Genomic DNA, 16,651 nt, shown 5'->3' on the forward strand with positions numbered 1-16,651 from the left:
AAATGTAGGCTATGTTCAGTATTAAGTTTGAAAGCACGGACGAACGTTGCAAGCGTTCCATATTCGTAATATTACCGATGTTTTTTTCTTTCTTTTTATGTGTACTCCCTTTGTTTTTAAAACTTATTGATGGGCTATCTTAGACCAGATTGGGCCGGTCTGGTGGTACAGTCGTCAATTCGAACGACTTAACAACATGCCCGTCATGGGTTCAAGCCCCGAATACACCGTGCCCCCATACGTAAGACTGACTATCCTGCAACGGTAACAAAAAGTCACTGCAAGCCAAGCCAGCTTTACTAGTTGGTACAGGCAGGCCTTGACCGAGAGCGGTTGTTGTGCCAAAGAAGAAGAAGAAGTAGAAGAAGATCTTAGACAAAATAATTGAAAAACAAAAATGATAAATATAACACACTTTCAAATGTTATTTTTCATCTTTATTTCTTTCATATACCCCAGTAGCGATTTGACGTGTGTAAAATCATAAACAGACTAAAATTTGTTTCAAATTTATATTCCTACTTACATACATTCAGTCAGTCAGTTTTTAATTGGTGTGTTATTTGCACAGCTTTTGCTGATCCGAACTGTGCGACTTAGTATATCATCAAACTGCCTTGCCTAACTACAATCACCTCGCTTAGCATAATCTTACGGTAACAGGAAGCAATGGTATGTACAGCGTATAGCAGCGCCATCGTTCGTCCTAGTCTTTGCATCCTCGAGACGTGTTCGCACTTTTGATTGAGTGTAAAATTTGGCATTGGAATACAGGCCTATCGCCCAGAAGCGGTGGTAGCGCAACCGTCCCTAACTTAGCTAACAAAGGTTTCGTTTGCACAAGGTGCCGCACTACTATCGCCCACCGCTTCTATTGCTTCCGTTTGGTTGGCGGCACTAAGCGTTTCGTTCGCAAACTGTTGACGCTTCCCTCGCCGTGAGTGACCCTTCTTCAACCACAGCTCTTTGATCATATCGGCACCCTTCTCTCCAATCATGATGACCGGTGCGTTGATGTTACCGCTTGTGATGCGCGGCATTATGCTAGCATCTATAACTCGCAGCCCCTTAATACCGTAGACGCGTAGCTTCGGATCGACAACTGCCCAAGGATCATCTGGGGGACCCATCTTTGCCGTGCCGGACATGTGATATATAGTCATCGTGTACTGTCGAATGGCGCAGTCCCAATACTCATCGGTAAACTCCGGTAGGTGGCGACAGTTCGGCACCTGTTTACTGTGGAAGCGAGCGCCAAACCGTTTCATGGCCTGTGTTTCGCCGAATGCTATCGCAGCCTTTACGCCCTCGCGCAACACGCCCACATCATCCGGATGGGTGAGATAGTTGTGGTAAAGCAAAGGATAACGCAACGGATTGCGAGACTGCAACCGAATGAAGCCCCGGCTTTTGGGACGCAACATCATCGGAAACACGCCAAATACATCCTGATTGTTGATCGAGCTGAACATATCCTCGTAAAATTCATCCTTCAATCCGTGCGCTTTTTTCACCTGATCGCCTCCGTCCGAAGGTGTCGATGCACTCGTCAACATAAACTCTATATCCGGCCAGTCGTCCGTCTGGTTCGCATACTTAGTACTGATAAAACCGACTGCCTCAAGCCCGATACTGCTGGTCAGTGGCCCATCTTCGGTGACAGCGTAGCGAAGTGCCGAATTGAGATTCACCAAACGGTTCATAATTACCGAAATCGGTTGATCGATACGGAATACCAAACCACCAACGGCGATATGATCCTGCAGATTCTGTCCCACACCAGGTAGATCATGAAAGACAGGGATACCTACGCGCTCTAGGTTCTCCCTCGGCCCAATTCCCGACAACATCATCAGATGGGGTGTACCGATCGCTCCTGCCGAAAGAATCACCTCACGTGTGGCAAACACCTTGTGCGTTTTGCCGTTTCGAATAAATTCTACGCCTAGTGCGCGTCGTGTTTCCGGATCTAGTATAACGCGCGTTACGTGAGCAAACAGGGCGACGTGTAGATTTTTACGGTTGCGTACCGGGCGCAAGAAAGCCTTGGAAGTGCTGCAACGCGTACCACGGCGCATCGTGAACTGGAAAAACGCGAAACCAGTCTGCTGTTCACCGTTTACATCTACTATGTCGTAGCCCATCTCCTCGCCAGCCTGCAGGAAGGATACACCGAGTGGTGTCAAATATGGAGCATCTTGTACTTGCAACAGCCCACCTAAAATGCAGGAAGTAAAGAGGTATTACAGACGACTGGAAATGAAAGCAGTGGAAGGCTCCTTTGTACGTACCAGTTCCATGCTGTCGTTTGTTGCGTGCCAGGTAGGGATTCCGTTGGTCTTCCGACTTGCGGAAGTACGGCAGGACGTCCTCGTAGCCCCAACCGGGATTTCCTAGCGCCTGCCACAGGTCGAAATCGCGCTTGTTACCGCGTATGTACAGCATCGTGTTAAGCACCGAAGAGCCCCCGAGGACCTTGCCTCGTGTCCAGCAGCATCGGTTATCCTTCATCGCTTGACATGCCGTCTTCTGTGGCTGGGTTCTGTGGAAAGCAAATTGGAATGAAATTAAAATCTTCCTTTTATGGGAAATTGAAATCTAATTCATGGGTGTGCGAATAAAGATTTATAGCTTGTAACATCGAGCGTGATTGATTGGACTACTAGTGATTTAATTTACAGTTGAGACATCAGCACCTCTACGACCTAGTTCGGAAGGTTGTGGGAATGGGGATAGGAAATGGTCTGACCTTTCATTTAGCCGTCAGCAAAAAAAAAATGCTTTTACAGTGATGTTATGCTACAGCAGCATTAGAAAGTATGTTATCAGTTCATTTGTTGACTCATTCCTCCTACGTTAATATTTTATCTATATCGTTGGTGAAGATATTCGATTATATTATGGTTTTAAAAATATTTTACATAAAGGTATCGAATTTCCAAAGGCCAACCGCCACATGATGTATCCCCGTGAAGCACTGTCAAACTTGCTCTTTTCGAAAGAATGCATCATCGAACACCGTCTTCCTTTTATTGAAACCATGTCATAAATTCATAGGTATTAAGGGTGTCTGTTTCTATCGTAGTTTTTAAGTTCAAGGGTATGATTAAAATCAAGCAATGTCTTATCCCCATTATGTTAATTTAATCAATATGAAATAGGAAATTTGACAGAGGGCTTGTAGCTGATCCACCCCTTTATAGTGGCAAAACAAAATAAAATTGATTGATTGATTCTAGAATTATAAAAAAAGCAATTTGACATTTTACAACACGTCCTCTGGAATCTGAACAGAAGAGGTAAATCTTTCTCAAGCTTCTCAACCATCAGACCACGAGCTGATCAGCTCATCACGAAAGCCGGTCTTTTGAGGTAAGTAGATCCATGTGCAACGGTCGTCATATGCAATGACTGGCACAAATGGACAACGTGGTGAAGAAATTCGTCTCTTGGCGGGTCTATTTGTCATATTAACGCTTTCGGGTGGAGGTGGCTTGTGCGAGTAAACAAATCAGCACCGGGGCCAGTCAAGTCCGGTGGTAGCTGCATCATCTTTTCACCTGCGTGCGACTTGTTGTGGAGGAGGGACGTTCGCTCTTCGAAACACACTCAAGGTCGTTCAGGCGCGGCATACGTAATACCCTGCACGAATGCGGGCCGGTCGATAGTTGACCAGCATCTGGTTGACTTTGTGATGCCGTGTATTGCCAAAAAGTTGCTCAAATCTACGCAAGCAGGGTAAGAGTGCTTCCGATAAGACTAATTTTGTCAATCGTTGCGCCATGAGCCGACAAGCTGGGGCGGACCCGTATGATCTGAGAAGTATTTGTTTGATCTGCAGTGTTTGCAGTGCAGCCTTCGTTCCGGAGTTTGAAGAGTCCGGATTTGTTATGAAATATAACATGCGTAATCTAGGTCAAGTTAACATATCGATGAATCAAATGCATGGTAGATTGTTTACAGCTATAATAGACGTTATTATAATCTGTTTATAATATTGTTATGATACCTGATGTTGAAGGTAACGGCGTATACCCTTCGGGAGTAGAAATACAGAAAATATAAATAGTTCTACGTCTGTTTGAAGGATTCACAACAAAATAATTACCCAACGAAACTATGATGTCAAACCTATACTAATGTTCGCTTTGCTTTTTGTATCTGCCTATGGCGGTAATTCAAAGAATTATCAATTAGTAACATATACAAGCGATTAAACGAACTGAAATAGACGAGGTCCTTGCGGTGATCCATCGCTACCGGTAACTACCGGCTTCGTTACGCTGTACAAGTACCGTCAGTAAGTGGACTCGACCCCAGACAGGCTTAGCATCAACCGGCGGTGGATCAACCGTCACGTACGCACACTTTTTCAACCTTGAAGACCCCCAGCATTTCTGCTCTTGCGGTCATTCAACAGACGAACATGAGAATAAGATGGAAAGCCCGATGCACCCACCACACGGGGTGTGTTCGTAGCACAGTTGCATAACGTAAAATTGTAGCAATTTGTAGCGGACGATTAGTCGCACAAAAAGTAGCGTTCAAACATTATTTTATGCTGGAGAGGATGACGTCGAGGCCAACTCATGAGGTGACTCATGATCATGCCCTCATTTCACACCAATCGTAACAAAAGCCTTGTCAGCTCGCGGGATAGCGATGCACTTGATTGTTTCTTCAGCATTGGCCACTTCAATTTTAAAAAGCATTCCTTGAAAACTGTGAACATACCACAAGCACTATTTACGCACCAGAGCTACCTCATCCTCTCAAAAGGCGCTCTGCCAATTGAATCATATCGAATAAACCGTATGAGATCGGCTTTGTGCTGACATATCCGCCCTTTGTATTGTACCGTCCTACGATTTCTATCATCTTGACGTGTCAAACCGAAAATTAAGAATATCGTTTCCAAACTTTCAATCATTGCTCACCCCAACTGTCATATACGATGACTTTTCTTTTCGGTTTGGGTAGCCTTGTTCTCCATTACTTATATCTTTTCTTTCGTCGCTGCCTGTCAAGTTCAAACCCTCGGTTTTTAGTCGTTGGATACCAGCCTAGTCACCGCGTCGGATTGGAGGCTGAGCAGAAATGAAGTAGGAACCAATTCATTACACGCTCGATCAGAGCGTCGATGGGGCAGGTTGCGAAAAAGCTACGTTGATCCCACGACCAACTCTCCTGAGGTCGTCACCACGGATTCGACTTCTTATACTTTCAACGGCTAACGCTTTGTTTACTTTTACGATTTGTTTTTCAAACGCTTAAGTTTTGTGAGGGGAAGTCGTCTTGTATGTTTTTTTTTTATTTGTTGCTTAATAGAATGCTACAATGTCTTACTTTTGAGACTAATTTAATTGGTGCCAAATGTATAATAATAACGCACTAATTATAGTTTCTTGCTATCGGCTGCTAATTAACGCTTGGAGCTGTGAAATGAACAGACATTTTACATCCCATATTTGACAATCCCAGGCACAGCTTTTCATGCTGCTCCCGATAAGCGGAGGGAGAAACCAATTGTGTTCCGGGACTGGGTCGGTTACAAGTGGGAACACCCGATCCACCAGACTATTATGCGCTGCTAGCGTTGTTTGCGTGTGCTTTCCGGGTGCTGCAACAGACATAACGATACCAGTGCGCTTCGATTTCACGCTGCCGCATATTCAGTATTCTACAAGCGCATCGCACACAGAGCCCTTATGCAACCGGCAGCAAGCACGTCCTGCTCCGCCACTCAAAAGGGAAAGTGATCGGCAGTATCGCCGACGGCATTACAGAAACAAAAAGAAGCACAAGCTGCTTGCGAGGTAAAAGCGCAAACCACATCGTTAATTGTACAAACCTTGATGCAAATCAGTTCTGGCATTGTGAGCTTCACAGTTGAACCTGCTGTATCTGTTTGAACCGAACTTTATTGGCTTTTGTTTGGTACGAAACTGTAAGCTACCTTGCCAGATTCTGGCGTACCAATTAATGATGGAATAACGAAGCCGAACCAACGGAACCAAAAACTGAATATCGAGCCTTTAAGCATTTGAGTGATTCATAATTGGGTCTTATTGATGAATAAGAATCGTAAAGTCAGGCACACACTTTGGTGGTTGGTATTAAAACTCAAACAACCATGAAACCGGTTTCGTCGGTTCAGAATTGTGTTGTATTGGGGTAGGTCTCGTGTACGAGCAAAAGAAAACATTTAAGAGAAGTGTTTTTCTTTTCTTTTCCTTCCACCAGTTTCCTCGATATGATCACGAACTTTGGTTTTATGAGCCACATCCCAATAAAATACCCAACGGTTGTAAATGGATGCGAGTAACTTTATCGTAAAATAATATTGCTTATTGCAATATGCATCGGGAATTGAAACGTTTTTGATGATTGTCATTTTAGCGTTTAAAAGTGTGTTTAAAAATATTTGACATCTTTTTTTGATTTTTTTTGCAATTATTTCAAATAAAGCTGTGTTAAAAGAAAAGTGCAAAACGAAACGTGCAATATACATTGAAAAATGCCTAATGGTACTATTGCCTGACATGCTGAACTAAAGCTATAAAAGATAATTAATGATATGATCACCTTGAACATCATTAGTCCGTTGTGATCTTTAAGATATAGCGTTGTTAACAAAAACACGAGTGAGTGCAGTTTTATTCTAACAAAATTGTTCAAAATTCATATTTTTGTGGCAATCTTCAATGTGTGGCATTGACTTTTCGACCCCGTTGAAATGAATATAAGAAAAAATCTGCACCACAACACCGAAACGAAAAAGATATAGTAATTCTTTTTTATCGTCAATAAGCGAATGGAGAGATGATGCAAGTGCAGTAAATCAGCAATACGCTCCCTACATAGAGATGTGCCGAAATTGAGCTTGGTGCTCTTGGGCATTTTTTAACCCACCTCAAACATTGGTGAATAGTTCAAGTTCAACATCAAGCACACTGCGTCGAGACCAATTGTGGACTGTAAATGGTACCGCCTGAGGTCATAAACGGTCCCCAGTTGACCTCACTTAGATTGTCCAGGTGTAATGCTTGGTTTTTGGTTGTGAACGAACACTAAACTTTATGTGCCAATTTCGTTCATGAACTTGACATTGATCGTAGCGTGAGCATTTTGGAACCTTTTGCGTAATTAGCCCCTGCAGCGTATGTTGGTACTAAACATTTCCCTGAAGCTGCAACAAGGAAGACATAAAATTCACTTCCACTTCAGTGTTGGTTGTACTGATCTGTTGTCCCGTGACTTACCATCTAACTTTCAACCACGTCCAAAATCATTTTAACGCCTTGCCGGCATTTATACATCACGCGGAAGGCGAGGTCACTTCGTTCACCTCAACCTGCGATCATGAAAGCGTTTTTTTAGAAGGTTGTAAAGCTTTACTGTGGATCCATTAATCGTGGAATCGTTCAGCTTCCTCTCGCTTAGTTCAGTGTTGTTTGTTAGTATGGTTTGTGGTGTCGATCGAGATAATTATCTCAATTTTGTAATTATTTTAAAGTAAACTTATTAGCTACTGCTCGCCTAAGATTGCCACTCAGATGTAGATAAAGCGCGCCAGCTTTGCTGAGTAATGATTTTCTAGCATGAAATGTTGTAGGCGAACGCGTTGAGTAAGTGTTAAAACTTAATGCTACCAGACAAGCAGACAATCCAATATTGAATATTGCATGTAGTGCATGTTTCGTTTTAAGTTCACCTTCAGATCCAAAGCGGGAAGGTTTACACAGATCATTAAAAATGAGTTAGATATTATTTACGCCTGATCGTACGGTGGGCTCGCTCGCACAACAAAACGGTATGTGGTAACAAATGGAGACCCAATCAACGCCAGCAGCTATCTACCCATAACCTTTCACATCCACTGGTTTTTGTATGATTTGGATCGCGCAGTAAACATTAACGATCAAGTAATAAATATGTGTGTACACTTATGTAACCGTATTTATCGCATAAGTCGAGGCTCGCTGAAGCCGTCTGTAGCATCTGTCCGTTGAATTCTTCCTCAATGCTTGATGCATCGTGTACGGGTGGCTCAACGGGCGCCGATACTAGTGACTCATCGACCATCATCGCCAGTCTATCAGTGTTGGTCTCCTCCCAGTGATAGTTATCATAGGCACTCGGTCGTGCACACCGACACATAAATGAATCCCTCTCTACGAACGGAGTGAAATAACGGAATCGAACATTTTCGGGTACCTCACACTGTCCTGCCCCCACGGAAAAGCGACATAAATTGGTTCCGCTAGTGGATTTTCTTTTAACATCACGCGAGATGGTTTCCCCATAAACAAGCTCCAGTAGAGCGCAAGTATGCTGTCAAGACTAGCGGGAAAACACTGCCAACATCAACAGACGCTTACCATTTGGTTTGGTTCCGGGTGTGTTTGGAACTACACTACGTTGCTTCTGGCAGACAGCTGAGTGTAGTTTTTCTACTCCAACATTGGAATTGATTGTAACCTACTTTAGAGTTAGTAGCAAAATCAGTTTCATCACCGAACGCTCATTGAGAGATTTTTCGTGGTGGCACGCGAACCGAAGGTTCTTTGTGGTGGCTTTTGTCGATGCGAGATCCAAACCAGACACGATAAAATGGTCAGCAAATGTGAATGTGAAGGTAACATGCGTTGGTAAACGGAAATAGTAGTGCATGTTTGTATGCACAGTTTGTATCGAAACGAGCACTTTCACTCCTAATCACTTTTTGATGAAACATAATATCCGTTACTGGATTACGTTCCGCTAGACTGTCGGCACTCTACCTGAGAATATCAGAAGTTTCAGTGTATGCTTAACATCTTTATATGATTTGATTTACTATACCATGTAACAGATATTTATGTATATCAGAAGAAATTATTACACTTTCTCAATTATTTGCAATGTAATTTCGGTAACTGTATGCCTTGTTTTGTTCTGTAAATTTGTTATTTTTATCATGTGTCTAACGATGACATAACCGGTTTTAGCGCTAATATCATCTAGACGTAAACTAATTTTGAGCGCAACGCTTTGTTCACTAATCGTCAATCATATCATGTCATTTCATCGACTCCATTTCCTGATTCGGCTCAAACCTGTCTGTTCGCTTGATGATCTATGTAGATAATTGAGAAGATCCGAAGGGTTGAACTTGATATTCGGACAAGGTGGGCGACAAACTGCCTGAGGTATCACATATGTTTGGAGGCAACTTTCTGGTCGTGCTGCTCTGCTGTGATCTTCAAAATGTTACCTTCAGTCCAAGTTCAATGTATCGCTTCCAAGTGTCTGTGTCCCTTCGTTAGCCGGCAGTAAACGAGAGAGGATTAGACTAGACGTAACTCAGGAAAGGGACCCGAAATAACCAACAAAAAAACCCTGATCATCTGTCTGCAAGCGGCCTTTAGGGTGGCGAATGGCTTGTGATGATCTTGTCTCGCAGGGGTAGTGTCGGAAATGTTTTGATCCGAAGGCCCTCAACTTTTTTCTATTAAGATCACAAGGTTTGGGCTCACGCACTACTCTGTTTTGCATCGTACCTTGATGTTGGCAAGCGAATGCTTTTAAAACTAAATCTGTTACATTGTTTTTGTCGTATGACGAATTAGGCAGTACTTAATATCCGACAGCAGATAGTTGTTAAACGGCCAATCATGTTTCATAGAACTGATGAATTTAACAGCGCAATATAATGTTTTTAGGGTGATTCGTTTATTGTGTATAGCACGCAAGTCAATTGCAATCAATCCATCATGTACCGTTCCGGTAGCACTCCCTATGGTAATTATGCACAGCTTTGTACAAATTAAGACATATATCTTGAACATTAATAGCTTTAAAAGGTACATAAACACTATTCCACTTCGGAAACAACGTGAACGTTTTGCTGTGCAACCGGTTCAAACCTCCTCAACATCCTTCTCGGTTGGGGGCCAACAGAGAGAGCAGATGTTACGATGAATCAATACATGATGCAGCATTAAAGATGAGCGGCTTTGCTCCACACCTCTTTTGTCTGCAAAACATCGGCGATTTGACCTATAAACCGGTTGATGCAGATCGTTTAGGCCACGTGCTCCAGCTATTGAGGTTTATGATAAACGCTTACCCTGAACGTGCGATCTGATCGTGAAGCTCTCCAATATAAATCGAACCTTGGTTTCGGCTATGTATTCCGTTCATTGTATATGCATCATTTTATTTTCTTGTGAACGGTATCGACCTGACTGGAGGTAAGACAGCGATGGGCAGGCAACTGCGAATTGGGCGTAAGGTCGTCTAACAGGTTTTTTCAGAGTGCAAAAAATGTTTTGATAAAATAATCTTCCTTATGCGAAATTTGAATCGAAATGTTAAACTGAAATCGATATCAAAATTTGCATTACAGTAGCCTTCTTTTGTATAGATACTATAATGTATTACAATATGATACTCATACTTTATTCCTATACTGAGCTCCATAAAGAATAAGCATTAAATGTATATTTATTGTTACAAACGCTATGATTAAGGTGATTTGGTTGTAGGATTAGTAAACACAATTAAAACCATCTAATCTCTTTTTGAACAGGACACCAAAATGAGTCGAATGCCCTTCCGAAAAATATGTTAACATATCGTGAAGCTGCATGCCCTGTAGGGAATTTGGTCGGCCGATGATTAATTATTTGTATACCACCCCGGGTTGTGTGTCGTAGTTTTATGACACCAACGTTCAGCTCGCCCACAGTCTTGGTTGCCAATCACTTTCGACACTAGGGTACAAGCTGTGGCGTAAATTAATTCCACTTTCAACTCCAATACGGGGAGCTTCTGATCCTCCATGTTGTGTGGCTTTGGGCGGCATGTCTAATTTTAGCAAATTAATATGGAATCAACTGAAAGCACAAGGAAAAGCGATACCGAGAGAACGAGTACGAATGGTGCCGCTGACTATTATCACACGCTGCAAGTGAAACTACATCTCAACAAACGGAAGCATGGTTTGGAAACCATTCCGAAAGTGTATCATTTATTCAACATCGATTAAAAAGTAGGTTCCGTTGATTATCAAGTAGGGTTTATTTGTGTGTCAAAACATTAAATTTCAGCTGATCGTGATAGTGGAGCGCATTTAAAATTACGATCGCACTGAAATCGTGACAGGGTTAAGATTAATAAGGCAAAAATGGTTCGAAAGGTGCGACACATACCGATTGCATCACGATCATTTCATTGTTCGATGCCAATATTGGTGCCACGATTAGTTTGGGCGATCATTTCGGGTCTCTTTTGGAGTTTCGAGTGTAGGCGATAATTACAGTGGATATACAATGCATGTGAAATGCGTTTATACTAACCAGTTTCCGAACAGTGGGTGTGGTTCTTTCATAAAATATCTATCTTTACATTTCACGAATTTGGCAATGAAGAGCCATAGATTATCACGACGCAAATCAATCATAGCTTGATATCCCGGTTGTGCCTTTTCTACATACTTTTAGATTCATCTACTGAAAGTGTGAGTGTTTCTTTTCCATCGACAGCTAAAGGTCGCGCAGCTCCTAAGTGATTGCGCTTGAAGCGATCGAAAATAACCACTTAACACTTTCCAGAGTGAAGAAAAAACAGAACCCTCACCATCGATACCCTTAAGTGAGACGCTTTTGTGTGCCGCCCGTAGTATGCAAGCGCGATTTACGCAATTGCACTTGGTTTGTTAAGCCTACTCCTCCAATCCATCCGCCACAGACAGACTACGGTTTCGTCGTTCGTGGCTCGCTCAAATCAGGGTCAGTTCTGGTGCGCGAAACAGCTGTCTCCGGCCCGTGTACCGAGCATGTGCAACCGAATCAAACACATCATAAGGCGGCGAGGGCAGCATATTTGGCAGTGCAACTGCCTAACCCGTAAGTGCATTCGAAATGGTAAAAAAGTGCATCGCCTTCAAAGTCATCACGCTTGGCTTGGTTCGCCTCCGAGAGGCAGTCCAAACGACTTTCTGAAATAGCAGAACTTGCAGAACGCGCACCATAGCTACATCGTCCCACCCGGGGTCCGTTTCTTTTTTTTCATGTTGCATGCCACCTGCATCGGCTGCAGAGCGAATTGCAACTATTTGTGCAATAGTGTAACTCCCTTGCCCCACGCCAAACATTAACCTACCTGTACTTCCAATCCAGCTTGCTTTTGTGCAGATAAAGTGACAGGATGGGAACGTCCGAGATCTCGGTCTCGTGGCCACCCGCCTCAAGCAGCAGCACCTTCCAGCCGCCTATCTCCGAAAGGCGCGAGGCAACAACAGCACCAGCCGAACCCGCGCCCACCACGATGAAGTCGTACTCACGGTCCACCTCCGGCACATTGAACGGGCGATTCTCCGGATCAAACAGATCGTAGTTGTAATAGGCGAGCGAAGCGATCAGGATCGGCACAATCGCCAGCTTGCCGACGCCGATAACGGCCGTCGCGGCACTAATGGCCGCCCCAACGGCAGTTGTTAACCCGGCCGCGGCAGGTGTGGCTTTCAGTGCCGCTCCCGCCAACAGCGGAATGAGTGTTCCAAAGGAGACCACCATCGTGTCTCACGCGTAAAAGTCCGGTCTGTCCGGACACTCTTGCAAGCAATTCGTTTATTCTTGCAACTCGTAGTTCTACTCGATTATTGAGTTGTTTATTTTATTTCAAAACTGAACCTGTAAATAATCGTTCGCGTCATCCATCACCAGAGCACTTGCGTGAAATATTAACTTTCTGCGGAAGCGCCGCGTTATTTGTGCCGCACCACCATCAGCATTAATCACAACACTTCACACTGACAGCCCTCCGATCGCTCGAAATACGAAACACACACACCACACACTGCGCCGACACTTTCACCAATTTTTCATTCGCATTTCGCTAACGATAGAAATGTGGCTCCTTATTTTTGCGACTTATGCTACTGATGGCTTCGTTTCTGTGACTTCCAAATTTCCGCCGGCACTCTCTCCGACACACTGCCACACGGGAGCGCACAGAGTAATTATTGACCGATCCGGGGTGATCTACTGGCGCAAACAGGGGTGCACATCGAGCACCAATTCCGAAATAAACTTCCCAACAGTCACGTACGTGCGCCAAGGTGCGTAAATTGGACCAACCTGGTGAAACAAAAATACGCGCGCACCACCTCCAGAAGAAGCGAACCGATCGCGTCGATCGACGAACGTGTACTGATCGAGTCTGCACGAGCCAACACGTGGATTATGCAATTTGGAGTGGTACTGTGGCTGCTCCAGCTGTTGCAAACGATAAACGCGCCTTCCCCGTGCGCTGGTGGTGGTGGTAAGGGTGTATGGTTGTATGCGTGCGCAAAATTCCACACCAAATCCGTAGCATCTAACCGGTCCTCTGCACCGTCATGTGGTTGCTGATGGTTTTTGTCGTGTCACGCACGAAGAATATGCTCTCAGCTTTTCCGCTACCATGTATGTGTGAGGGTTATAGAGAAGCGCGAAAAATTGTATATAAAGTATCATCACGGGTGTTGGATGGAAAATTTACCTCTCACTCTGTGGCTTTCGTTATCGTTGAAACAAAAAAGAAGAAAAAGGAAAATGCGTTTGGTCAGTGTGAGTTTTAGGTTTTGAAACGCACCGGCTACTTTTCGTTTACAAATACACTCTCAAAGATGCAACGGACCATGAGTAAAGATATGTTATAACAGTAGCCGACGGAGCATATCTCTACCCAGAACAGTGGACAACTAAACCATACTTCAAGAAGAAAAATGACGCTGAATATTAACATGATCATAAATGTTAGTTGCATTTGTATGTCTAAATAAGACATTCTCATCATAGATGTTCAAACAAGATAACAATTTAAATATTTCAAAGTTTTATATCAATCTTTTCTTTGTGTTATATCATTCTTAAAAATGTGTTTGTTTGTCATATCATGTTGAATACCTATTTTACATTACATAAATAATTTACTAGTGTATAGTAAACTGAGCAATTTTAAACTAAGCAATGTTAGCTGTTGTCAGCTGCATATTTTTTTCATGTTCATTTAAGACACATATTTTCAGCGATTAGAAATGCATGATAAACAAATTTCTAGTAGAATGCAAAATACTGCACTCGAACAAAACCTTTTTATATATGCTTTGGTTTTATTCCTCTATGTTTTAATCGAGCTTGTCTTTGGAGATATTAGGTGTAAACTTATTCTAAAACTGGTTGCATAAATGCACAAATTAACATAGCCACCGTGCGGAACAAAACATATACACCATTTATGTTTACGATGCACCTGCATTTGATTTCCGTGAGCTATTTCTTCCTTAATTTTTGTTGGGTTGTTTGTTCCGGTATCCAAACAGTGTGTATCATATTTTCGTTTTACATTGCGTTGTAGGGTAGTATTTGCTATACACCTCAACGTAAGTGTAATGAAACAAACGAAGCTTTACCTGTATACCAGTTGTCGGTTGAGCTGTCGCAATATCTTCCGGTAAACTGGATTCGATTGATTTATCGCCACATAATCAACATGTTCCGCCATATCGCACGGCAGTTCAGTTCCTTTAATGCGTGCAACACATCAACCAGCGCCCCGGTATGGGAAAGAAAACAAAGCATGAAGGAACTACCCTGTCCGAGACTCCTTTGCATTGCAAAAAAGCAAACATTTGCCGAGCGCACTGATAGAAGAAAAAGGTTTCACCGCATGCCCAATAGCGCTTGGAACATATGATAGCCACTAAAAGGCAATCTGCGGCGCAAGATATAACCAGGATGGCCTTTAGCGTTATTTGTCTCCAGATTATAGGCAAATAGCGCTGTGTTGTTGCACAAGGAAAATCAAACCAATCCCTCTTCGCCCGGGATGTATTCGATGTACCATCGCTATGCCATATTGCTTATTCGTCAATTTGATCGCCTAATTTCAAAAGGGATGGAACGTCAACTGAATCAATCAATTTTTGCCTCTTCTTGAAATAATGACCTTCACCGAGATTGGTAGCACCTTGATCTCACATAATGCATAGCGAGTAGTGGTTCGGTAAACGCCAGAGACTGGAAAAATTGCGCCTCAAGCGGCGAGGTGAGAAGATTGAAAGTTCGGCAGGAAAATACAACCAAGATACGGCTGATTGGACAGACTACGAGCTTTAACGCAGACCAATGTCCTTGCATCGTTGCATTTTATTGTGCGTTGGCCTTTATAGGGGTATTAGAGACTTTTTCTGGTAGTTTAGTAATTAATGGAGCTTATGGTTGTTTTACAGCTATTTATTTGCAAATGTTATTTCATTGTTCAGCATCAATGCTAATGAAGGACATTGTTTGCGGAACTATTTAAATTTCATGAGAAAATCGGTCGATCATTTTGTGGGATTATTTTTCTACGTTGCTCAGTAGCGTCAACACACAAAATCTTTCAAAACATTCGTACTACTTTCTAAAATTTTGTAAATACTCAGCAGTCGTCAAGTCAAACGTGACATTTATTTAGCTTTAATCAGTTACTCAATAATCCTCCATTACATTGTACTTATCGGTTGAGGTAGGTTTGCGATGGCGATTATTGTTATTCCCTCCACCTTTTGGTGGTAATTTTCGTCTTGAGCAACTGTAGTACAGATTGTACCATGACCAGCTCACAAGTGTGACGTTTTTGGTAAATGCAATAACCGGTCTGCGAGGTGCACACGGCGACGACTGCCGAAGAAAAGTTGCAATTGTACCCAACAAGCGTGTACGATGCATGTGGTCGTGTGTCTACTTGAAAACTGGCCGGCTTGATTTGGTTGGCTGGCAGAAAGATAAACCGCTTCTACCCGTGCGGTGGGAATGTGTTGCATGTGCATCAACTGCTCAAAGTAGGAAAGTGACAAAATTTGCAGCAAACCACCCAATGTGTGTGTATCGACCTTAGCACCGTGCTACTTCTAGCCTCGGGCATATTATACAACCAAAGCTGTACGAATATTTCTACAGAGCCGATCTTACTGCAAAGTGGGACACAGAAGCATCATCTTGCCATGCAATAATATGCGACTCTCACTGTAAAACGATCAACTAATAAAGTTCTGTTTTTGTGTCTTTTCTTTTTAGGTAAATCATATAGACGAATGAAAAGGCGATGACGCACAATGCGGGTCTGGTTATATGAGGTCTTCGTCATTGCAATTGGTAACAAGATGGGCGTTATTTCATGACCCACGAATCATGTATACTTGATTTTCAAAATTAAATTACATTCACATGAAAGGTCGTGCAATTTTTGTCAACTAGGTGTACGAAAATTTTATGTCATCTACCCGATACATTCAAATTAAGTCGTTAGGTAATAACACAGCGGTGTAGTGTGTGCATTGGAATGTTTAGGAAATCATTTTATTTACGTGACAGTTGAACCACTTTCTCTCTCCTTTCCTGGCAAAGGAGGAAAGCTTTACCACTGTATTCCAACTTCCCCTTTGTTTGTTCAAGTGCCTTATGTGTGATTCGATCATTGTTGGATGTTGTATTAAGTTAAAATTTCATTCCGTGTAATTAGCGATTAAATATCCTTACAAATGCTTACATCGTATCACATAAAATATCAACCCATGTATATTCTCATTCCCATCACTGTAAAAGCTTGTCGTCATGAACCGGTTCGTGCATACTTTTAG

At 42.7% G+C, this 16,651-nt stretch overlaps 2 protein-coding genes across 8 annotated transcripts in view; one reads left to right on the forward strand and one right to left on the reverse strand.

Annotated features, from left to right (window-relative positions):
* The window catches only part of LOC120898671 (flotillin-2), a 154,167-nt gene that overhangs the window by 99,550 nt on the left and 37,966 nt on the right, over positions 1–16,651 (forward strand). The window lies entirely within an intron of this gene.
* LOC120898657 (glucose dehydrogenase [FAD, quinone]) lies at positions 499–13,799 on the reverse strand. The gene is made up of 4 exons (XM_040304798.1): positions 13,528–13,799; positions 12,148–13,444; positions 2,292–2,542; positions 499–2,218 (listed from the first exon to the last, which is right to left on the reverse strand). Exons 2-4 carry the CDS (start codon positions 12,558–12,560, stop codon positions 816–818), a joined length of 2,067 nt encoding a protein of 688 aa, XP_040160732.1. The 5' UTR covers positions 12,561–13,444; positions 13,528–13,799; the 3' UTR covers positions 499–815.

This window comes from Anopheles arabiensis, chromosome 2 (genome assembly GCF_016920715.1).
Source record: "Anopheles arabiensis isolate DONGOLA chromosome 2, AaraD3, whole genome shotgun sequence".
Lineage (NCBI taxonomy): Eukaryota > Metazoa > Arthropoda > Insecta > Diptera > Culicidae > Anopheles > Anopheles arabiensis.

What these genes read in the sequence shown, in the direction of transcription:
- LOC120898657 (XM_040304798.1), bottom strand. Translation starts at nt 12,560, where the DNA reads ATGGTGGTCTCCTTTGGAACACTCATTCCGCTGTTGGCGGGAGCGGCA. An exon ending in AAGCTGGATTGGAAGTACAG is followed by an intron (nt 2,543 to 12,147) that starts GTAGGTTAATGT and finishes TGCTTTCCACAG; the next exon opens with AACCCAGCCACAGAAGACGG. An exon ending in CAAACGACAGCATGGAACTG is followed by an intron (nt 2,219 to 2,291) that starts GTACGTACAAAG and finishes CCTGCATTTTAG; the next exon opens with GTGGGCTGTTGCAAGTACAA.